This window comes from Pteronotus mesoamericanus, unplaced genomic scaffold, assembly GCF_021234165.1.
Source record: "Pteronotus mesoamericanus isolate MK-2021 breed Mesoamerican mustached bat unplaced genomic scaffold, CSHL_Meso_final contig_433, whole genome shotgun sequence".
Taxonomy (NCBI): Eukaryota; Metazoa; Chordata; class Mammalia; order Chiroptera; family Mormoopidae; genus Pteronotus; species Pteronotus mesoamericanus.
In genome coordinates this window covers 804832-830854 of record NW_026555163.1, presented here as the reverse complement: position 1 = coordinate 830854, position 26023 = coordinate 804832, and the positions used below count along the sequence as shown (strand labels likewise).

At 38.3% G+C, this 26023-nt stretch overlaps 1 protein-coding gene across 1 annotated transcript in view; it reads right to left on the bottom strand.

Annotated features, from left to right (window-relative positions):
• RNF17 (ring finger protein 17) overlaps positions 1-26023 on the bottom strand; it is a 197419-nt gene that overhangs the window by 47430 nt on the left and 123966 nt on the right. The window contains exons 20-24 of the mRNA XM_054577471.1: positions 15018-15138; positions 8007-8234; positions 7182-7332; positions 6911-7029; positions 615-705 (exon numbers count right to left, since the gene is read on the bottom strand). Of these exons, the coding sequence (XP_054433446.1) occupies positions 615-705; positions 6911-7029; positions 7182-7332; positions 8007-8234; positions 15018-15138 (710 nt within the window). The remainder of the gene's footprint in view (positions 1-614; positions 706-6910; positions 7030-7181; positions 7333-8006; positions 8235-15017; positions 15139-26023) is intronic.

Below are 26023 nucleotides of genomic sequence, written 5' to 3'. Positions count from 1 at the left end.
GGATCAAAATATATTTTCACAGGTGTGCCTTTTTTGTCATACAAAAAGCAAAGAACTATGAAGCATATATCCTGCTTCATAGAAATTATAAAAATGAAGAAAGTACACATAAAAAAAAGTAACATGGAAAAAATTACTTACACAGGAAAATTCTAATAATTAATGCAGTTAATGTATGAGGTTAGAAAAGAGTAAAGGAGGCCAAGAATGTCCTTAAATGTTCTGAAAAGATATATTCTATATATATCCTCTCCTCAAATCCATATTCACAGACACTTTAATGACACACAGTTAATATGACTTCATTAGAAGCCAAATTAAGTTTCCAGTTTGAAAGAATATAAAGAGATTTCAGAAATACACTCTAGAATACATATATTCTGTTTTGTAACATGGAAATTATCAACTCAAGAATATTACTTTAGAAATGTTTTGATTCATTCATATGATCATTTATATTACATCTATTATGAAACAGGTCTTTTAACTTGAAATAAGACCAAAAAAATTGGAAAAAATCAGTTTGCTATTATTTTTTCAACAAGAAAATAAATGTAGTTGTAAAAACCATCAATGAAATAATCAGTACAGTTTTTCTGAACACCAATGCATACCTGCAAAATTATGGTCGCTACAGCTCCAGTTAGATACAATGATAGACAGTCACAAGCTGTTGCTGTCCACTTGTCACTCCCACCAGTTGGTCTAAAAAAATAATAGTAACTTGTTTTATAACAGCACAGGACATATAAAAGTAAAACAATCACCATATACATATATATTTCAATCAACTACATATGTAGTGTGAAATCAATTTAAACTTTGCTTTTATTATTTCCACAATTCTATTTCACATTTCATAGACTTTTGTTCATCCCTCTATTCTAATGAGATCCTTGTAGATAAAAATAGGCTGGAAAAACCAGTAACTGTAAAGGTTCACTAAGGTTTTTAGAATATTAGAAAGGTCTTTGGGGTCTTTTCGGGATCTTTTAGTTTTGTGAACAGATTTGTAATATTCCTATTTGTGCCTACATGTGGAAAATGTACACAATATGTGTAGGTATGTATCTTTCAGCCAAATAACAGCAGTTGGCTAAATGGATTTGCTTCACATTAGGGAGAAAATATAAGACAATCCCCAACTGGAGCTTCTGTGCATGGTGGATAACTGTGGGTAACACACCAAGCGCTAGGAATTTATCCTCCCACCCAGCTTTAATTGAAGATGAAGCTGCTTCCCATTTGTGAAATTACATTCTATACTCCATGGCAAACAGTAGCCAAGATTTATCCAGCAATAGCTAGTAACCCTTTTGAAACTCTGGAGGGAAGGTCAATTAGCTTTGGCAAACACTGTTACTTTAGTAACTAAATACTCTGATTTTTGTCAACAGAGCTAGAAATTCAAATATTTATGTGGCACCTACTGGTTTTTAAGAAAACGTTGATTAAATAGTTCAAAATTTAAAAACTTTCTATAGGCCAAATACATGGTGTTTGTTACCTGGATTTGGCCCACAAACTGGAAACTACAACTTCTGGCATAGATATATGCTTTCAAATTTCCAGGTAATGAATCAGAAAGGAGAGCCTAGGTGTTAATTAATGGTATTTGAATTTCAAAACCAAGTAGATGAAATGACAGGAACAAACATAAAACTCTATATATTTTGGTGGAAAAAAATGATTTAAGTGTGTAAAAAGCTACAGTTTCCTAATAAGTTCCAGTGAAGAGGAGCAGGTGTCACTCCTACTGGAGCCATATTTAACTAGAAAGCCTGTGTAAGGACATCATGGCCTGTCCTGCCCTCCAGGTCAGTGATGGGTCTTTGGCTATAAACTCTGATTTGTATCAGTTGGCTATATTTCCTTCTTTGGGGTAAATAAAGCATGATACTTCTCACAGAGTCAACAAATAAAGACTGATGTGCTTTTCTATACTACCACTGTTTAGTATAACTGAAAGTTGACTGGAGTTACATACAGCTCATCTCACTAGGTTTTTGACTAATATTCACAAGCTTAATGCAAGTTCAATGAAAACTGCTTAAGAAATTCAACCCAACTCACATCTACAAAATACAAATTTAAACACACAATATTAACCAAAATGTAATGAATAGAATAATGTTTGTAGTTTTAGTGAGTCTGCTCAGAATATACCTGAAATAATTCTTCCAACTTAAACCAGAAAACAATTAGAGAAGGCAAGCGGGAAAAATGTAGAAATCATTTGAGGATTATTTGACAAAACTGTAGTAGCCTGGAAGAAAAAAGTCCATGGAATGTGATATCCACCTTTCCATATCTGATGGTTAAGAGTCAAGAGGTTTGTTCTGAGGTAAAATGAAGATGTGCAGAAGACATAAGGAGACCAACTTCAATGCAGTGTAAGGAGATACTAGCAAGCTCCCTTGAGGAATAGTCTCCATAGCACTGGAAGTTTTCAAGCAGGTCTTGCATGTCCACTTATTAGGATTGATATGGAGAAATTACTGTCATGATGCCTCTAAGGTCTTTGGATTCCAAGTCTAAGACTATATAATTTTTGTTACGAAGATACTATGACTTTATTGCCATGGATTTATCAATGAAGGAAGGTCTCCCAGAATCAAGAATTTGCTACTTTATTTTTCAAAAAGAAGTCTGAGGGTAATATATTCCCATGCTAAGTGCTTCTGTGACTCCTTTCCAGCATGGGAAAACCATAAAATGCAGGTCAACATTGAGATCAATGAAGAGCCATATTGAGTTTTACCAAACAACATTTTCTTCTTAAATTATCTATTCAGAACAGGCTGTATTTTTCTATATACTTTTAAGCTATATCTTATTTACAGATTTTTCTTAATAGCTGAATAGTATCTGAGTATTTTCTTTAAAATCTGGCAAACTTGCCTTTTAAAAGTTATGGTAATTTTCAAACATATTCAAAAGCAGAATGAATAAAATAAATCTGATGTATGTATCACTCAGCTTCAACAATTACAAATATATGATCAATTTTATTTCATTTAGACTCCCACATACTCCCATCCCTGATTATTTTTAATGAAGTTCCAGATAGAACATTTTATTTGAAAAGATTTTAGTTTGTATTTCCAAAAGATAGTCTTTATCAAATCTAACCACAGTATCATCATCACATCTAAAAAATTTAGTAATTCTTTAAGATCAACCATTCAGATGATGTTCGTTTTTCCCTGATGTTTCAAAACAGTCTGAATTGGTAAAATAAACAAAGTCCAAACATCATGAATGGTTGATATGTATCTTGAGTGCCCCTTTCCATCTCTTTTTCTTGCAACTTTCTGTTGAAGAAACTGAGTCATTTGTCCTACAGTTTCTATGATCTGGATTTAGCTGATTACATTGCTATAGGGTTTAACATTATCCTTGTATTTCCTTTCAGTTCATAGTGATATCTAGAGTCTTGATCAAATTCAGGCTTGCATTTTCTTTTTGTAGCAACACTGCTCATAGGCACTTCCAACAGGAGGTACATAATGTCTGGTTGTCTTTTTGTGATGCTAGCAGAACTGGTAACTGTCATCTAGATTCCCTTCTTTGTTTATTGAGGTTATAAAATGGTGCTATTTTAATGACATCATTCTTCCTTTTTTAGTGAGAATACTTATAAAAAACAATTTTATAAGCTGAAATATACATTGTAAAGGAAAAGCAAGATGAAAGCTCTTTTCCCTTATCCACCAGTTTTCAGAATAAAGTGGTTCCCTAGAATCCTCTAGAAGTAACCAATGAGGTTTTTTTTTTTAAATCACTTTATAAACTTAGGGATTTAAACAAAGCAAATGTTTTTATACATTACAATTATCCTACTGATGCTCAAATTGTCTTATCTTTACTCGGTGGAATTTTATTCAGGTTGGCTGAGTCCTTTTGTCATAATCTCCATCATCATTATTTTTTTTAAAGACTATTTTTAGAGAGGGGGGAAGGGAAGGAGAGAGAGGGGGACAGAAACATCAATGTGTGGTTGCCTCTCGTATGCCCCACCTTGGGACCTGGCCCGCAACCCTGGCATGTGTCCTGACAGGCAATCAAACCAACAACTCTTTGGTTCGCAGGCTGGTGCTCAAGCCACTGAGCCACACCAGCTAGGGCATTGATAATTTTTTATAGCTTTCTTGCATTTTGCTATTGCACATTTTCTGTTCCAGACCTAGAATCTGACATTTTTCCAAAGAGCAGGAATTTCTGTTCATGGGAAATGGTATTTGGAGGCCACAATTTGCATTCTAGCAAAGCTTACTGTGACTGGGGCCTTTATGTTCCAGGGATGAAAAATACATACAACACCTCAAGAGTTTCTATTGACACTTGAATTCAAAATCAGGAGTACAAGGTAAATTACCTTCAATCTTACACCTTTGTCACCTGTCTACCACACCAGTTCTTAACAGTATGTACATAATTACTATTTCTACTTACCCCATAAATACAGACACAGTAGTTTCTGTAACACTACAACCCACTTTGAGAATAATGAAAACAACTGATTCAGGAAGGAGGAGAGTTACTTTTTTGTCCTTATGGTATATTCTGATAAAAATGTACAGTGAACTTAATGTGTTTTAAGTCTTTTGGAGACATTCCTCCCTGAAAGGCCATGCCACCACTATGTAGATTAAATGAATTTAATTTTCTTTACAATTTTACTGATTCATTTATATAAAATATTAACATAATTCCAGTATTAAGTCAGTGTATTTTAGTATCCTCTTCTCACTTTCCCCCAACATCTTATTTAAAGTACTTACTCCTAGTTAATATGAATAAACAGTAAGTTTATTCAAGTTTTCATATATAGTTTCATTTCTGTCCCCATTTTTGAAATTGTGCCACATCTACTTTGCGTGTTATACTATTTCCTTAATAATGATCATTTAATCACAGTTCTGAGGTAAAATAAATGTAATGTTCATCACCAATCCTTATTTCAAAATCTTTCATGTCTTGTTATCTAAAGCTTGTTCTCTTGCAGATTCCTCAGGAATAATACTTCCTGACTGGTCATAGAAGTTTGTCTGTGGTCTTTATCTTTCAGGTCAGTTTGGCTGGACGTAAAACTCATGGTTTGCCATTTTCTTTTGAGTATTTAAAAACTGTTACTGAATTATCTTCTGGCATAAAATGGTGGTGATGACAGAATAAAATGGTGTGATTTTATTCCGCTCAAAAGTCAACAATTTTACTCGATAACCCCTCAGTATATGCAGTCCTGATATTCCAAGCTATGTAATGTGCTCTTTCAATATATAGTTTTAAGCAGTCTTTTCTTTTAGAGACACTTTTGGGTTTTTAGTATTTGGTTCTATTTCTTTTAGTTTTCTTCTTTGAAATTCCTGTTATATGTATGTTGAGTCTTTTTTTCTTTTTGGTTTATTTTAGATAACTTTTCTTTTGAATCCTCTGGATTTTTATTTTTTAATTAAGAAATCTGTCTTTGTATTTCTATTAAGGCATTGTTTATTGTGTACTTGCTTTTGTGTTTTTCTAGTTTAGTCTATATTTCTGTAAGATTTTCCTTTATTTCTAATTCTTTTTTTTTTTTTTTTTAGGGGAAGTTATTTTTATTTTGTGTTTAAATTTTTCTTTTTCTTTTTTTTAATTAATTTATTTACTTTTTAAATACATTTGTCTCTGCCTTCTTGAGTGTGATCTTTTTTCAAAGCTTCCTTTTTCTATAAATAAATTCTATTTGTTAGTTTTTGTAATTGTTTTATACTGTTTGTCACATTGTCAATAATTTTCAAAATTTTTTTGTTTTGAAATTTAGATTACAGTTTATTGTGTTGTGAGTTTGCTTTTTTGGTGGATCTCCACTGCCTCTAGAGATACTTATTTGGATCCTTATTCTTCTTTCTCATAATTTGCATAGAATTTAACTGTAGCTCTCGCTTTTGCTCATGTTTTATGTGAAATAAAATTTTCTGTGCTTTCAGGAGAAATGGGTGAATCACACTGCTTTTTCCTAGCTTCATGGCTCTCTTGTGTTATTTTCACAAAGTGACAGAAAATGGGGCCTCATACTTGAGGTTCTGTGTCTTTTCTTTACCCCATTGTCTGTCTTGCTCAAATTGGACTCTTTTCCCAGCAGTCTCTCCTCAGTGTGGAGTCCTGGGAGAAAGACGAGATGGCTGAGAACTTACATGGCTAGGAGAGCTCTATCCCTGCAACATTGCCACATTACAAACAGGTCTCTCGCATTCAACTACGAAGTATCCTGCAACACTTGCTTCTCCATTCAGGCTGCTGTTCTCATACTGGCCTGCCAGCTCCAGTGAACTGCTGTGCCAATTCCTTTTCTCAGAGCTGTGTCAGCAGCCCACTCAGCTTTCCCTCCACATGCTCTCATACAACTGACAACATCATACAGGCTGATTCCTGTGTGCTGTATCTGCTTGCAGTTGCCTACTTTTGTGTAGATGTTGATTGTGCAATTTTTACTTTTGCTATCTAAGTTGCTCTGTTTTTTTGGTAGGATTCTAGCAGACTCCAAGAGTATGTCATGCCATTTTCCCAGAATCCTTTTTAACTCGGTCATTTTGGTAATTTACCCATTTTTAGCTTTCCACGCAATTCTATGCTTGTGAAATACATTTTATTTTTCTGTGCCTTTGTTCTGCAAGTTCTTTTTGTATTTAACACTTTGAATCCTATGTAGATACCTGTCATACTTACCTATTTCTATTTCCTTAATACCACAAAAATTTATATGCTCCAAATTTTTATCTTTCCCTCTTCTTAAAAATCTTTAAATTAACTAGATTTTATGAAAACTTCAGAAAACATTAGCAAAATGAAAACTGACAAGAACCATCCCAAAAGAAAAATATTTAAAATTACATTCAATAGTGAGAAAATTTACTCAGATGAAAGTTACCTTATATCAACAAGAGAGCATTCCAAGGATAATCTGCCCATTATCTTTAGGTTTTCTTGAAGTTCTCGTAAACAGTTAATATTCACTACTAGTTCAATACCCACATCATACAGCAAGACCTAAGAAAAAATAACTTTAAATCCATGGAAAGAAAACACTTCAAAATTTATTTTGCAAATGAAAAGCTTAATAAAAATTAGAGTAAATAAATCCAGGATAAAAATACAAAATATATTCACATTCATGACTGTATTTGTAACTCTGCATTTACCTCTACCAATGTGTCTGTAACCATTCTGATGATCTGGCCTCTTCGCCACTGATTGTTATCTGGAATCTTAACAGCACAGTGCATATCATTTTCCCATTTAATAGGTTCCCATTTTGAATTTTCATAAGCAGCTACCATCTTTTCTTCTAAACTAAGTAAAGAAAAAATATTTTAACTTTCTAAACCTTTTCTGATAAATATAAAATCCTCTGACCACATGTCTTATACTGTCCTCTCTTACTCTACTCCAGCCAAACTGAATACCTTGTTCTTCCTTATCTACCCAGCCTATTTCCACTGCAGGGTCTTTGAACTAGCTTTTCCCTCTGCCAGAGATGAACTTCCCCCAGATATCCTCATAGCTTACTCCCTCTCCTACTTCAGGATCCATTTCAAATTTCACTGTCTCTGTGAGGTCTTCCTTGATCATCCTAAAATTGTTTTCCTACCCATCTGATTTATTTTTCTCTATTTATCAGCATCTGCTATATTTAATACTTTATTTCCACTGTTTCTTTCTCTACTAAAACTTAAGCTCCATGACAGCAAAGACTTGTCCATGTTTTAACCACTGTAACCCAAGACCTAATACACAGGCTGTCAAATAATAGCTGCTCAATAAGCATTTGTGGAATGAACAAATCCTAATAAAGTGAAAATAACCAGTAAAGATACTATTTGTATACTTTTAACTAGTTAAAAGTAGGCTATTTTGCTGAAATAATGTTGGTACTTTTAAAATTCTATACTTATGACTTTTTTTGGAAACAAAATATTAAAAAAGGAATAAAATCATATGCAATAGGTTTTCCTTATATCTAATACCTATTAAGTAAGTTTTCTGTTAATAACCACTGAACATAAATCTTCTCAGGAGATATTACATTACAGATATGCACAGGCAGTTCCTTATCATAAAGTGACTGAAGATTCTCATTGGGTAGAGATTTTGCTGACACAGAATTTAAGCTGTTTACTTCATTTGAAATAATTTCTTCTGGAGAAGGATCCCACACTTCAGTATGTTTTTTGGAATTATCTTTGATGGTGTATCTGAAAAATAACAACCCATTAGCAAAAAGAGTAGTTTTAAAATGTATGTTTGCCTTTGCTTATAGAACTAGATATAAATGAGTTTTAGCTGTGACTCACTATTTCCCAGTTTTGATATGAATAGCAATGTTTGTCTTTTTAAAAAAAGAGTTCTTAACTATCACTGAAGTAAGTACAAGAATAAAAACCTAAAAGCCAAACTTCCTATCTTAAAAACAGTTTAAAGGACCAACTTTGCCCATGATTTCATCATTTCCCATTGATATTTTATACTTACAAAGGAGAACCATTATTCAGTTTTTTTGATAACTTGAATATTTCCCCATGACTAAAAAGTATCAACGTATACCAGTGAGAATACAAGTGGAAATCAATTGCTATTAAAGGGTGCTAAGGGGAAAAATTATTATATAAAGAGTTAAGAATGCTTAATAAATCAGAGTAGTTCAGAGTCTAATCACAGATAATTAATTAGATGTCATTTTCTAATTCTATAAAGAAAAAACAATTTCACCATAAATTTTAGATTTAACTACCCAAGGTGAATAACGTTTGCTGCTAAATCTGAGCTGTAATGTTCCTAACGTTAATCAAACGGAAAATCTTAGGCTAAATATGACTATGTAAAGGACCAAATGTTGTAGAGCCTCATGGCCTGGACTGTTTCCAGTCCTTACTTGACATGAACACTGAGAACTAGCCAACAGTACAACTCAAAGAAATACAAGGTTCTATGGCCAAGAAAGGACTGTACCTTTAACTTTTGGTTACAACAGGAGTAATTAAGTAATTTAGTTATTTGACCTATGTGTTCATGTAACAATATCGATATTGATGAATAAGAGAGCATGTTCATAGTCTGACACATAAATGTTATCTTTTACTATGTATTAACCATACTTGATGACCAGATGGACAATTTAAAAATTTTTTTAGCTTTACTGAGGTAAAACTGATACATGAAATTTTAAGATATTTAAAATGTACATGCATGGCCCTGGCCAGGTAGCTCAGTTGGTTAGAGTGACGTCCCAATACATCGACATCACAGGTTCAATCCTGCAATCAGAGCACATACAAGAATCAACCAATGGCCCTGGCTGGTATGGCTCATTTGGTTAGAGTGTCAACCTGTGGACCAAAAGGTTTCAGTTTCAGTTACTGGTCAGGGTACAAATGAGAGGCGACTGACTGATCGATGCTTTTCTCTCTCCCACTGATGTTTCTCTACCTCCATTCCCCTAAAATCAGTGGGCATGTCCTCAGGTGAGGATTTAAAAAAAAATCAGAGTAGAATCAAGATGGCAGAATAGTGGATGGAAGTAACACTGACCTATTCCTGGAACCAATCTGGAATTACAACTAAATTGTGGAGAAACCACCTGGAATAAACAACTGAAAAATAGTGAGAGAAGAGCCTTATAACCTTGGACAGACAGAAGATCAGCATTAGCACAACCTAACTGGTAAAGTATGGTAGAAACTCAAGAAGGTGGATGGGGCACCCACAGGAAACAGTGCCAGAGGGATACTGAAATGGCCAGTTGGATCCCCCTGAGAAGAGTGGGATCTAAATGATAAGAGGAATATCCAGCCTACAGCACCAGAGCCCAAAGGGTACAGAGATAACAACCAGCTGCAAAAAGTGGCAGGTAGCTCTCTGCCAGAGAGGGCAGCTGGAACGCAGGAGCCTTTTAAAGGGAAAACCCATAAATTTTTACTTGCAGCCACTTACGCTGGTCTCCAGCAAAGGCAGGGGCAGAGTGAGCTAGAGACGCTTGAGAAGAGACTGGGGAAAGAGGCTTTGGGGAGAGAACTGACAGAGTAGCTGGCAGGATCCCAGTGCTGAATCATCCCCCATATGGCAGCAGTCATCTTGCGCAGGCAGAGACCATTCCCCTGAATGGCAACAGGTGAGAGCATGCAATAGCCCTGTCCCCAGGAGGGACTCTACCCTGCCCCAGTGGTGCTAAAGCCTGACTGCTGAGTACAGAGTGGTAACCACATATAATAGATCCCTGGCTAAGGGGGGGTGCAGAGTGGTCTGGAGACGCTTGAGGAGAGACTGGGGAAAAAGGCTTTGGAAAGAGAACAAAGACAGAGTTGCTGGCGGGATCCCGGAGCCAAGTCCTCTCCCATATGGCAGTAGCCATCTTGTTCAGGCACACCACTCCCCTGGGCAGCAGCAGTGTGAGAGGACCTGATAACCTCACCCCCAGGAGGGACTCTGCCCTGCCCTGTGGTGCCTAAACCTGACTGCTGAGTGCACAGTGACTAGATTAACAGCTGAAGGAGAGAGCCACAGAGTGTAGATTCCTGGAAGTCTTAAACAGACTGCCTAAGGGCAGACAGGGTCAATAACTGACATCATTAGAGGTAGATCCAGAAAGAAAAAACAGTGGTCTCCTCCCATAGACGTACACACCACAAAGTCAGGAAATCAAGACAGATCAATTTAAGAAGCAGAAGCATAAAAGAGTCTCACAAATAATGGGAAGACAAAGAAACATCCCCCACTCGAAGGGAAAGGAGGAATACCATGAAAGAGAACTCAATGCAATAGAGGCAAGTAAACTATCAGACATTGAGTTCAAAACAACAGTTCTAAGGAAGCTCAGTGAGCTGATGAGCTCAGAGAGAATATCCAAAAACTACGAGGAACTTACTGCAAACTCTATCAGCATGAAAAAGGACATAGAAACTATCAATAAGAGGCAAGAGGAAATGAAGAATACAATTTCTGAATTAAAGAACACAGTAGAAGGAATCAAAAGCAAGACAGATGAAACAGAGGGATGAATCAGCGAGCTGGAGGATAAGGTAGAAAAAAACTCCCAGAAAGAGTAGGAAAATGAAAAAAGACTCAAAGAGAATGAGGAGGCATTTAGGGAAATGCAGGACGACCTGAAACGTGGTAATATCCGTGTAATAGGGATACCAGAAGGAGAAGAGGAGCAAGGGATAGAGAGAACCTGTTTGGAAAAGTAATGATGGAAAACTTCCCTAACTGGAGGACAGAAAAAGTCACGCAAATCCAGGAAGCATGGAGAGGAACCCAGTGAGGCCCACTCCAAGACACATGATAATTTAAATGGCAAATGTCAAAGACAAACAGAGAATCCTAAAAGCACCAAGGGAAAAAGAGGTGGTAACATATAAGGCAGTCCTGGTATGGCTAGCAGCTGACTTCTCAACAAAAACACTGCAAGCCAGAAAGGATTGGCAAGAAATATTCCAAGTCATGAAAAGCAAAGGCCTATAGCCAAGACTGCTCTACCCAGCAAGGTTCTCAATTAAAATGGAAAGTGAAGTAAGGAGTTTCCCAGACAAAAGAAGGCTAAAAGAATACGCCTCCACCAAACTAGCATTGCAAGATATGCTAAAGGGACTGTTTTAAGAAGATAAAGAAAAAGAGCCTATGAATACCCCGTTCCTTTCACAGTCACCAATACTTGATATTACCAATATTTTTAATACTTATTAATCTGATTGTGACAATGATGTGTTATTTGTTACTTTATTATTTGTTGAAACTAAATCTGTTTTTGAAAATTTCTTGCCAGTTTCTATTATTTTTAAGAAGCTTTAAATGACTTCTTCGTATTCTTTATCCATGTTTTGATTAAATGTTTGTAGAATTTTTTCCCTAAAAAGAAAAATGAAAGAAAAACTATTGTTGGGACATGCCCAGCCTGATTTCAGAAGCTGTAACCCTGCCAACAGGCTTGAGGGCATCAAGGTTGGAAATAATCAGGAGGCCTTGGAGAAACAGGCTCCTGAGGAGACATGGTCTGTCTCCCCCTGGCAGGGGCATAGCTTCTGCTTCTCTGCTTTGCCTTGTGATGGTCCCTGTCAATGATGGGTAAGACCCCTCGGGGGAGGGGCAACCTAAGCCAGGCATCGACCGATATAGGCAGGAGACAGGATATTGGGGGACATGGAGAAGGGCAAAAAGGCCTCTGCAACTCTCGGCTTGGATTGAACACAGTCAGAGTCCTCACTGCAGCTGAGAAGCAGTCTCCTTATCTCTTGGTGCTTCCCTCCCCACACCTGGCTCAGGCTTGAAGCAGTGCAGGAGTCAGCTCTAAATCAGGTCTGGCAGTTGCCAAGGAAATCAGGCCTAAAAGTAATTTCTTTAAATGTGCTTTGTTCTTTCCTCAGATCTCTAGCCAGCTCTTGCTGTGAAGGACATTCACATTATTTACACCCTTTACCTTGTTAAGACATTTGTTTTATTTACACCTTTTACCCTGTATCTTTAAGGCACCTTTAAGTCTACTTTGCCCTCATCTATAGTCTGTATTGTTGATTCTAGTCCCTCTCGGACCCATGTAAATCAGTGCATTCCTGTCAATTGTTTTCTTAAAGGTATCTATTCTCTGTGAAACTTAACATGCTAATATAACAACTGTATGTATGCATTCCTGTTACCTAGTCCACTGATAAGTTTTTCAATAAAAGCCTTGGAACAAAGGACAACGGGGCCTTCCCCACTAGGGGGATGTTCCATGGCCTTCTCCAGTAAGAGGGAAGTGTCCCTGTCTGCTCTCCCGGCAAACAGAGAAGTGTTTGCGATGTTTTGTGTTTATTTCCACTCATGAGTGACAACCCTGGGGCGGGCTCTGCGGATTTCAGAGCCCTGCTCCCACCTCAGCTGGCCCCAGCTGGTCTCCCTCAGGTTTCAGGGAGCGCTGCGCTCTCTGCGGTGCTCCCCTGTGGTGGTGTCACACCCCTATAGCCTCCACACAGTGCGACAAATTATTAACCCTTTTTTAGATGTGTTTCAAATACTTTCCTATTCCATTACTTGTCCTTTAACTTTTTAAAATATGTATATTACTATATAGTCTTAAATGTTTATTATAGTTATATTATCAACATTTTACTTTATAGCTTCTGAGTTTAAATGTGTTACTTCAGGGTAAGACAAATATTATTTTCTATTTTCTCCTAAAACTGAGATTTTACATATTGATTTTTAACTCCCCTGAATATTTTTTATAGAATGTGCGAAATAGGGCTCTATATTTGTTTTATTTCAAGTAATAGTGGTCAATGCATCTTATTTGTTGAATAAGTCTTATTTTCCCCATTGATTTGAAGTATCAATTTAATCATATTACATTGTTAGACAAATATATATATTTGTTTCTAGAATGCTCATATTATTTCATTGATCTGCTTGATTTTTTTTCTGCTGGTATCATGTTTTAATTGCTGAGACTTTATAATGGATTTAAATTTTTTAATGTTTTATAATGGATTTTGACAAAAAATAAATAAAATCAATCTGCATTAAAAAAATAGAGAAGGAACTCCTACCTCTTGCGACAACATGGATGGAACTGGAGAATATTATGCTAAGTGAAATAAGCCAGTTGGTGAAAGACAAATACCATATAATATCAACTATAAGTGGACTCTATTCAACAAAATAAACTAATGAACAAAATAAACCATGGGCATGAAAACATGGAGCTCACTGAAAGTGACCAGAAGGGATGGGGAAGGAGGACAATGGTGGAAAGAAGGGGAAGGGACTAGACAAAGAACATGTATGCATGACACATGGACATGGACAACAGTGTGGGAATTGACTGTGGGAGTTAGGGGTGGGGGTGGGATGGGTGGAGGGGGGTAAAGGGAGAAAAACTGAGACCACTGTAATAGAATACACATGACTTAAAACAATAAAAAAGTGCAAATAAAAAGGAAAACTTACAATAAAAATCAACCAATGGATGCATAAATAAATGCAATGACAAATCGATGTTTCTCTCTCCCCCTTCTCCCTCACTCTAAAATATCAGTAAATTTTTAAAAATTAAAAAGTAAAATAAAATGCATATGCATGTTTATAAAAATCTGTAGCTGTGCATCTTAAAAATGGAGAATTTTATTGCATATGTTATATGTCAATAACTTTGACTTAAAAAAAACACTTGGTCTAATGTATTTTAGTGTTTCCTTTCACCTCTTTCTCTCCCTCACATAGGACCCATACTGGAAATAGGACAGGCCCTCTCTCTTCTGCTATTAGCTCTTCCAGTATTAGGATAGGGAGGGAAAACAAGACCACATGCTGAACACATGATGGCAAGACTCTGCTGGTGTCATTGTTTCACTGGCTTACTCTGACAGACAATATTTGTTTTCTTGAGGGCTGTATGTGGCAGTTATTCAGAAGATCCCTCAAGGGCCACCCTACTGCACAAGTCCTTGACATGGAAGAATTGCTTTGTCTTGAATCGAAACTCTTCCAACCTCTCCTCACCACTACTCTGCCTTCTGCTTCTGGGGTGGTCTCAACCACTAACCTGTACTGGGTATTAGTACAATGGCTCAAGCCTGATTCTTTTTCAAAGTATCCACCTCAACCCAGGAGAAATTTACTTTTCTCCAAATGGGAATGTGGGGTACCCAACCAGGATGCTTATTCTGTATCCTGCCATTTCTTTTTCTAATTATCTTCTCACACAGGTATAAGAGGATGCCTAAGGAGATATTCTATCTAGAAATAAAATGTCAGTATATTTTCTAACATGCATCTTCAATCTCTAGGAGCCTTTCTCATGGTTTCAGGATTCCTTACGATGGAGGGAAAAGCCACTCTAATCCCCACTAGACTAATGACTTCAATGATTGTTCCTGACCCATCAACAGAAGAAAACGCCCATTTATGACCCAAGTAGATTTTCCAAAGAGGAATGACATGTCAGCTTCCCTTCTTGTGAATAAAGCATTACATATGAACTAAAAATAAAAGTTTATACGTCTACTCACCCTACTTCGTAAGATGCTAGGCCTTCTTTGACCAGCAGGTCATTAATACTAGTAGGAATCATTCCAGGAGCACCAAGAGAATCGAAAAGCTCAACTAAGAGCACATTATCTTCCAGAATTTCTGTAAAATCATTAAGACTAGTTTGGAGAAAGAAAGAAATATGATGCAAAATATACTAAATGAAGCAATTTAAAAAACTAGAAACAATTTTTTACATTTAGTGTATGTAAGGTTTCTTGTTAAATAATCTCAAATTCCCTCTTGGGGGTAAGAGTGGCATTTTGCAGACATAAAAGAAATGCCACTGTTATCAATAGCACATATAAATTAATAAAATGTTCATTTTAGGTTATTGTGTGCTACTCTATAATGAACCAAAAGCAGTTTAAAGCTTTTAGATTCAGAAAATTATAAACTGACATATATTCACCGAAAAAAGTTCTTCTATGTTTTTATACTATTTAATCATATTCAATCAAGTTAAAGAGGACAAAAATAAGAGAACGAAGGGTCAGCAATTTTTTATGAAAGTTTATGATTTTTAGAAGAATGGCACAAAGTTTAAAAGAACAAGAACTCAACCTATAACCCTTAATCAACTGGATTTTAGAAAAACCCATCTAAATTTCTTTTAGAAAACAAATTGGTTGATTGTTTATTAGCTCTATTTCTTAAATTAAACTAAAAGTTAGCTAAAGGTATAGTTTACATCTCATGTGATTATTTATTTATTTATTTATTTATTGTTACACAGCACAGGGAATCTGCTCAATGAGTATCTGAATAAATGACAGAGGCACTTCTTTAGGCAACACACATTTCTATGCATGAAGGTCAATTTATGCATACACCTTCTGTACATTAGTAGGTGGTACCTGCTAGTCAGGATGCTGTCTCCAAATAAAAAGATAAACTGTTATCAGTAGTAACATGCTGTATTATCCAGTCATAATAATACATATTAGAAAACATTTTTCAAGAACTTAAAAGGCATTCCTGGAGAGAGGAAGATGGTGGAGGTGTGAATGGGAGTCATGCTGACCTCCTCCCAACCCAAACTGGAATTGTGACTAAATAGTGGAGAAATCACCTGGAAAACAATGGAACGATAGAGGTAGAGGAGCCTTGGAGCTGCGGACAGTGGATTAACTTTCACACGTCCCAACGGGTGAGAAGTGCGGTGGAGGCTCAAGAGGGTGGGCTGGGTGCCCATGGGCGTTAGCACCAGAGGGACATTGAAACGGCCAGTTGGATCCCTCTGAGAACAACAGGGTCTGAACCATAAACAGGGACCCCTAGACTACAGCAGCTGAAACCAGGAAAACACACAGACAAAACGCAACCCCGAAAAGCTTAGGGGCGCTCTCTGCCGGAGACAGGCGGCTGGGGATGCAAAGAGACATTTAAAGGGCCAACGCAAAAAGTTGCAGCGGCAGCCACCCTCCTTGATCGCTGGGTAGAGGTGGCAGCAGAGTGGGCTGGTGCCTGGGAAAAGATTGGTGAGGAAAACTTTGTGAAGAGAACTGAGACGGTGGTCAGTGGAGCCCCGGTGATAACGCACCTCCCACTCTGCAGCTACCATCTCGCTCAGACATAAGGGAATCAATTAACCTGCCTTTTGTGCGCTCTGCACACAGCTTGTGCGTGTGTTGCGGGGCGGGGCGGGGTGGGGCGCTAAGTGCAGAGAAGCTGGAAGAAATAGAGGATCCCTGGCGAAATGGGTCACACAACTGTATAGAGAGCCTTAAGGAGAGACTGGAGACGGAGGCATTGGGGAAAGAACAGGAGGAGGAACTGGGGAATCCCAACTCCTTCTCCTTTCCGTAGTCTCCATTGTGCGCAGGCGGACCACGCCCCCAAAGAGCCAAAAGCTGAAAAGCACAAAATAGACAGCCCAAAACCACCCAGTGCAGGCTAACACATGCCAAATGGCTGGGGAGGGTTGCCAGCGCGTGTGTGGACCCGCAACCACGCGGCCTGGCGAGGGGTCCCGCAGGGTGGTGCCCTAGGGGCCTGCGAAGGAGTGCACAGATCGGCAAGGGCAGGCATAAACCAGCACCCACGGGGCCCCACGAGTGCAGAGAGGTCTGTGGAAATAGTGGATCCAGGGCCGAAGGGGTCACAGAGCTGCCCAGAAACCGTGGAGGAGAGACTGGAGACAGGATTACCTGGAGAGTACTGGAGCTGACTTCCTCCCATTTCTGTAGTCTCCATTTTGTGTGTGCAGGCGACGCCTCCAAAGAGACAAAAGCAGGGAAAGCACACAATAGGGGATCCTAAACTAACCAGTCCTGGGGCGCCCACCGGGCCCAGGCGCGAGATGAGTGCATGAGGTTGGGCAAATAAGCGCCCAGGCGGACGGGGGATCCTGCTGGACCTGGGAGCACGCTCAAGGAGCTGGCATGAGAGTGCAGAGTGATCAACAGAAATAGTGGATCCCTGGATGAAGGGGTCACAGAGCTGATGAAAGCAGGAGTCAGACACAGAGAATAGACTCCTGGAAAGCTCAAACAAATGATCCAAGGTCATATAGGGTCAACAACTGACATCATCAGAGGCAGGACAGAAAGAAAAGCAAAGAAACAGAAATAAATAAATGAATGAATGAATGAATAAAAAAGATCTGCCTACTACCATAGAAGTTTAATCCACAAAGTCAGGAAATCTAGATGGCCCAAATTGAAGAAAAAGCAAAAATAAATAAGTAAATTACTTAACAGACTCTCAAAAAAAAGGGAAGAAAAAGAAGTTCCCTCCAAATGAGGGGAAAAAGGGAATCCCCAAAGAGAGCTAAATGAATTAGAGGCAAGGGAACTATCAGATATTGAATTCAAAACAATGGTTCTAAGGAAGCTCAATGAGCTCAGCCAGCTCAAAGATAACTATGAGAAACTGCAGAGAAACTCTCAGGATCTTACAGCAAACTATATCAGCCTGGAAAAGGACATAGAAACTATCAAGAAGACACAAGAGGATATGAAGAATACCATTTCTGAATTGAAGAACATAGCAGAAGGAATTGAAAGCAGGCTGGATGAAGCCAAGGATCAAATTAGTGAGATGAAGGATAAGGTAGAAAAAAGGTCCCAGAAAGAACAAGAAATGGAAAAAAGACTCAAAAAGAATGAAGAGGCATTTAGGGAAATGCATGACAACCTGAAACGCAATAATATCCATATAACAGGGATACCAGAAGGAGAAGAGGAGCAAGGGATAGAGAACCTCCTCAAAAAAGTAATGATGGAAAATTTCCCCAACTTGAGGAGAGAAAAGGTCTCATGGATCCAGGAGGCACAGAGGGCCCCACTCAAGAGAGGCCCAAGGATGTACACTCCCAGACACATCATCATTAAAATGGCAACTATCAAAGACAAAGAGAAAATCCTCAAGGCAGCAAGGGAGAAGGAGAAAGTAACATACAAGGGAGCCCCGATATGGCTAGCAGCTGACTTCTCAACAGAAACCTTACCAGCCAGAAGGGAATGGCAACAAATATTCCAAGTCATGAAAAGCAAGGGCCTACACCAAGGCTGCTCTACCCAGCAAGGCTCTCAATTAAAATAGAAGGGGAAATACGGAGTTTCCCAGACAAGAGAAGGCTAAAAGAATACATCTCTTTCAAACCAGCAGTCCAAAATATGCTAAGGGGACTGGTTTAAGCAGATGAAGGAAAAGAATGAGAGAGAGAGGAACACAGGTACAAAGAGAAAAGATGACTAAGTTTCTACCAGTAATATCTCTCAATGTGAATGGACTAAATGCTCCAATCAAAAGACACAGGGTAGTAGAATGGATAAGAAAACATGACCCACACATATGCTGCCTACAAGAGACCCACCTCAGAGCAAGACACCTACACAGATTGAAAGTAAAGGGATGGAAAAAAATATTCCAAGCAAATGGGCATGAGAAAAAGGCCGGGGTTGCCATACTTGTATCAGACAAAGTAGATTTCAAAACAAAGGCCATAAAGAGAGACCCAGAGGGGCACTTTATAATACTTAAAGGAAGAATCTATCAAGAAGACATCAACACTGTAAACTTATATGCTCCCAATATAGGAGCCCCCAAGTTCATAAGGAAATTGTTGGATGACTTCAAAAAAGATACAGACAGCAACACACTGATAGTAGGCGATTTCAACACCCCACTGTCAAAAATGGACAGACCTTCCAGACAAGACATTAATAAACATATCGTGGCGCTGAATGACACACTGAATCAGAGACTTAACTGACATATATAGAACCTTACATCCCAAAGAAGAAAAATACACATTCTTTTCAAATGCTCATGGCAGTTTTTCAAAGATAGACCACATGATAGGACAAAAAGCAAGCCCCAGCAAATTCAGGAAAACTGAAATAATACCAAACTTTTTCTCAGACCACAAGGCCTTGAAACTCAAAATCAACCTCAAAGAGAAACTTCAAAAACTTGCAAACTCATGGAGACTGAACAGTACACTATTAAACAATGAATGGGTCAATAATGAGATAAGAGAAGAAATCAAAGCATTTCTGGAAACAAATGAAAATGAACATACAACAGTCCAAAATTCATGGGACACAGCAAAGGCAGTCCTCAGAGGGAAGTTCATAGCAATACAGGCTTACCTAAAAAAGATAGAAACATTTCATACAAAAGACCTAACATTACAACTTCAAGAACTAAAGAAACAACATCAAATAAATCCCAGAGCAAAGAGAAGGAAGGAAATAGTCAAGATTAGAGCAGAACTGAATGACATAGAGATGAAAAGAACAATTCAAAGGATCAACCAATCCCGGAGCTGGTTCTTTGAAAAGATAAATAAAATTGACAAGCTTTTAAGCATACTCATCAAGAAAAAAAGGGAGGGGAACCAAATAAATAATATCAGAAATAACCAACTGACACCACAGAAATACACAGGGTTGTCAGAAACAACTATGTACAATTATATGCCAAGAAATTTGAAAATCTTGATGAAATGGACAAATTTCTAGAAAAGTATAATCTTCCAACACTGAAGGAGGAAGAAACAGAAAGCTTGAACAGACCAATAACAGCTGGGGAAATTGAAGCAGTAATCAAGAAACTCCCGGCACACAAAAGCCCAGGGCCAGATGGTTTCACAGGAGAATTTTACAAAACATTTAAGGAAGAGCTAACCCCTGTCCTTCTCAGACTACTTCAAAAAATCCAAGAGGAGGGAAGACTCCCAGACACTTTTCATGAGGCCAGCATCACCCTAATCCCCAAACCAGATAAAGACCCTACAAAGAAAGAAAACTACAGGCCAATTTCGCAGATGAACATAGATGCTAAAATCCTTAACAAAATATTGGCAAACTGCATCCAGCAATATATTAAAAAGATTATCCACCATGATCAAGTGGGATTCATCCCAGGCATGCAGGGATGGTTCAATATACGCAAATCAGTAAATGTGATACATCACATAAATAAAAGAAAAGACAAAAACCACATGATTACCTCGATAGATGCAGAAAAAGCATTCGATAAGTTACAGCACTCATTTAGGATCAAAACACTCACCAAAATGGGAATAAATGGGGGCATTCCTCACGTAATAAAGGCCATATATGAAGAACCTAAAGCCAACATCATACTCAACCGGAAAAAACAAAAGCTTTCCTACTAAGATCAGGAACACAACAAGAATGTCCACTTTCACCAGTTCTTTTCAACATGGTATTGGAAGTCCTCGCCACACCAGTCAGACAAGAAAAAGGCATCCAAATAGGAAAGGAAGAAGTAAAACTATCATTGTTTGCAGATGACATGATAGTGTACGTAGAAAACCCCGTAAACTCCATCAAAAAACTCCTCAACCTAATAAGTGAATTAGGCAAAACAGCAGGATACAGAGTCAATATTCAGAAATCAAAGGCATTTTTGTACACCACCAATGAAATAGAAGAAGAAATCAGAAAAAAAAAATACCATTCGATATAGCAACAAGAAAAATAAAGTACCTAGGAATAAATTTAACCAAACAGGTAAAAGACCTGTACGCAGAAAACTATACAACATTGAAAAAAGAAATTAAGGAAGACACAAATAAATGGAAGCACATACCGCGCTCATGGATTGGAAGAACTTGCATCATCAAAATGTCCATACTACCCAAAGCAATTTATAAGTTCAATGCAATCCCTATTAAGATACCAATGATGTATTTTACAGAAATAGAACAGACATTTCAAAAATTTATATGGAACCATAAATGACCCCAAATAGCCACAGCAATTTTGAGAAAGAAACACAAAGTAGGAGGGATCACAATACCAGACATCAAACTATACTACAAAGCCCCTATACTCAAAGCAATCCTGGCACAAGAACAGACCCATAGACCAGTGGAACAGAATAGAAAGCCCAGAAATAAGCCCAGGTCTATATGGGTATCTAATATTTGACAAAGGGGCAGAAGCATAAAATGGAGCAATAATAGCCTCTTCCACAAATGGTGTTGGGAGAGCTGGACGGCTACATGCAAAAAATTGGAATTGGATCATCAGCCTACACCATACACAAAAATAAACTCAAGATGGATAAAAGACTTAAGTATAAGTTGCAACACCATCAAAGTCCTAGAGGAGAACATTGGCAGGAAACTCTCAGATACCCCACGCAGCAATGTTTTCACTGAGATGTCTCGTAAAGCAAGGGACATAAAGGAAATAATAAACAGGTGGGACCTCATCAAAATAAGAAGCTTCTGCATGGCTAAAGAAAACATCAGCAAAATGAAAAGGCCGCCAACCCTATGGGAAAATATATTTGCTAATGATACATCAGATAGAGGTTTGATCTACAAGATATTTAAAGAACTCACTGGACTCCACGCCAACAAGACAAATGATCCAATCAAAAAATGGGCAAAGGACCTGGGCAGACACTTTTCCAAGGAAGAGATGCAGAGGGCCCAGAGATATTTCAAAGGATTCTCAACATCACTAGCCATCAGAGAAATGCAGATCAAAACCACCATGAGGTACCACCTCACACCGGTCAGAATGGCCATCATAAACAGATCAACAAACAACAGGTGCTGGCGAGGCTGCAGAGAAAAGGGAATGCTAGTACAATGTTGGTGGGAATGCAGAGTGGTGCAGCCATTGTGGAAAGCAGTGTGGAATTTCCTCAAAAAAGCTGAAAATGCAACTGCCTTTTGATCCAGCGATTCCCCTGTTGGGACTATACCCTAAGAATCCCAAAATGCCAATTCCAAAGAACCTCTGCACCCGAATGTTCATGCAGCACAATTTACAATAGCAAGTGTTGGATGCAACCTAAATGCCCATCAGTAGATGATTGGATCAAAAAACTACAGTACATTTACACAATGGAATACTACGCAGCAGAAAGAAAAAAGGAACTGCTAAACTTCGCAACAGCATGGATGGAACTAGAGAGCATTATGCTAAGCGAAATAATCCAGGGGGCGAAAGACAAATACCATATGATCTCACCTATAAGTGGAACCTAACCAACAATACAAAGATGCAAGGAAAATATGACCAGCAACACTGAAAGGAAAAGAAAGCAACAGAGACAAGAGGGAAGGATGGGGGGATAAAGGAAGGGAGGGGAAAATGATGGAACATATAGCAAAGTTTCTTGGACAAAACCAAAGGGGAAGAGTTGAGGGCGGGAGGGAGGGGGGAGGGGGCATGCGAAATTGGTCGGGGGAAGGCAAAGACAAATGTATTTGAAAAAATAAATATATAAATTAAAAAATAAAAATAAAACAATGATCCTAATAGATAAAATAAATAATAAAAGCATAAAATTTTTTGTAAAAATGGCATTCCTAACTACTTTTCAATGGACCAGCTATGTTATCTAGAAATGAAAGACTGAGAGCCTCAAAAACTTTGATCTCCTTATTTTTCTATCTCCTATGTCCCCTTGGTTTTCTGATTTCCCTTTTCCCATGCATTGAGTTCTTTATTCCTGCAGGGCCAGCTTTCCCTGTTTTCTATAACTTCAGTACCTGTTTGCTCTGCTCCTAATTAAAATGTAAATGTCTCTTGCTTTATAAGGTAACAATGAATATTAATGGGAGGCTCTAAATCTCATCTGTGGTAGTCCACTTTATTAGAATTGTCTTGAACTCTTAAATCTCATTATTGTGCAGGTTATTGGGAAAAGCTATTTTAGGCTGAGCAGGGCCTTCTGGCACACCTTAAATCAAATGGTCTAGTGTTAGTAACTATGGTACAGCTATTGTTTGGATGCTGTTGGTATAACAAATAAAAAAGTGAGAAAGAAAAAGTGGGAGTCAAGGAAAAAACCCAGGGGGTCAGCTCCTGATCAGCGGTCCACTGGAGGGGACATTCATGGGAGGAACTAAAAATCAACAGAACAAATACCAAAAGGATAGCTGAGAAAAAGAATTATTTATGTTAAAGTAAGCACAAAATCAGTGGAAGTTACTCAAGAACTAAGAATCCTTAACTTACTTCCAGCCAAGATGGAGGCGTAGGCAGATACACTTTTCCTCCTCCCACAACCAAAAGGAGGAAAACAACAAATTTAAAAACAAAAAATAACCAGAACTGCCAGAAAATCAAATTGTATGGAAGTCCAACAATCAAGGAGTTAAAGAAGAAACATTCATCCAGACTGGTAGGAGGGGCGGAGAAGGGCAGCCAGCGGGGAGAGGACATGCAGCAAGGCAGTGGCTGGCAGACTGGGTGGACCCACATTTGCTTGTGGATAAACCAGAGGAACAGCTGCGGTGCCAGACAGACTGAGCAATCCAGAGTTCCATTGTGGGAAAAGACAGACTCAGAACCTCTGGAGGTAAAAACCTGTGACGTTTGTGGCAGCAGGGGAGGCTCCGAGCCTCACAGGAGAGTCCACCGGAGAGACCCACGGGGTCCTACAATGTGAAAAAAGCCCCTCATCTGGAAATCAGCACCAGAGGAGCCCAATTTGCCTGTGGGTAGTGGAGGAAGTGAGTGAATGGTGACAGAGAGCCAAACAAGCATCATTGTTCCCTCTCTGACCCCTCCCTCACACACAGCATCACAACTGAATGACCTGGGTTACCCTGCTCTGGCAAATCCCTAAGCCTCAGCCCCTTCCAACATAACAGGTGCACTAAGACAGAGAAATATAGTCCAAATGAAAGAACAGATAAAAGCTGCAAAAATAGAACTAAGTGATGAACAGATAGCCAACCTATAAGATGCACAGTTCAAAACACTGGTAATCTGGATGCTCATTGAGTTGGTTGAGTGTGGTCACAAAATGGAGGAAATAACTAAGGCTATGCAAAGTGAAATAAAAAAAATATACAGGGAACCAATAGTAAAGGGAAGGAAACCAGGACTCAAATCAATGATTGGGAGCAGAAGGAAGAGATAAACATTCAACTAGAACCGAATGAAGAAACAAGAATTCAAAAAAATGAGGAGAGGCTTAGGAACCTCTGGGACAACTTCAAATGTTCCAACGTCTGAATCATAGGTGTACCAGAAGAAGACAAAGAGCAAGAAGTTGAAAACTTTTTTTTTTAAATTAATTTATTTACTTTTTAAATACATTTGTCTCTGCCTTCCCCCCACCTCTTTCCCTTGCCCCCTCCCACCTTCCCTCCCTGAGCTCTTCCCCTTTGGTTTTGTCCATGAGTCCTTGCTATATGTTCCTTGACTTTCCCCTTCCCTTCCCTTTCCCTGCCCCCCCTTCCCTCTTGTCTCTGTTGATTTCTTTCAGTGTTGCTGGTCATATTTTCCTTGCTTTTTTGCATTGTTGGTTAGGTTCCGCTTATAGGTGAGATCATATGGTATTTGTCTTTCGCCCCCTGGCTTATTTCGCTTAGCATGATGCTCTCCAGTTCCATCCATGCTGTCGCAAAGTTTAGTACTTCTTTTTTTCTTTCTGCTGTGTAGTATTCCATTGTGTATATGTACCATAATTTTTTGATCCAGAAGTTGAAAACTTATTTGAACAAATATTGAAGGAGAACTTCCCCAAAATGGACAAGGAAATAGACTTCCAGGAGATCCAGGAAGCTCAGAGAGCCCCAAATAAGTTAGACCCATGGAAGCAAACACCAAGGCACATCATAATTACATTATCTAAGATTAAAGATAAAGAGAGGATCTTAAAAGCAGCAAGAGAAAAGGAGACAGTTACTTACAAAGGAATTCCCATAAGACTATCAGCTAATTTCTTAAAAGAAACTTTGCAGACAAGAAGTGCTGGCAAGAAGTATTCAAAGTCATGAAAAGCAAGGATCTACATCCAAGATGACTCTATCCAGCAAGGCTATCATTTAGAATGGAAGGGGAGATAAAGTGCTTCCCAGATAGGGTAAAGTTAAAGGAGTTCATCATCATCAAGCCCTTATATGAAATGTTAAAGGGACTTATCTAAGAAAAAGAAGATCAAAAACTGTGACAGCAAACTAGAGGGGAGGGGGAAGAATGGGGGGAAAGGTACAGGGAATAAGCAGCATAAATAGTAGGTACAAAATAGGCAGGGGGAGGTTAAGAATAGTATAGGAAATGGAGAAGCCAAAGAATTTATATGTTCGACCCATGGACATCAACTAAGGGGGGGAAGGCAAGAAAAAAAAAAAGAGAGAAAACTGTAATAGCACAGTCAATAAAATATATATTTAAAAACAGGGGGAAAAAGGAAAATGAGGAAAGAGGCACAACTAAAACAGTGAAGCTGTTTTAAGAAAACTTCAGGTAACGCTGGGGCGGTCATGTTGACGATGTGGGAAAAATGAGAAGGCTTCCGGGGAAACTACAAATTAAATATATATAATAGGTAAGGATAAATTACAAAAATAAACTGGGGACAAAGTAGATAACTTGTTTGTGCTCCACAGAACAGGTGGGACTGTGGTAGGGACAGGTGGGGAAGGGTGTGGTGTTTAGGGGGATGAAATGTTCTGGAATTAGGTAGTGGTGATGGTTGTACAATTCTGTGAAACACTAAAACCCAATGAACTGTACACTTGGAAAAAAATCCTTAG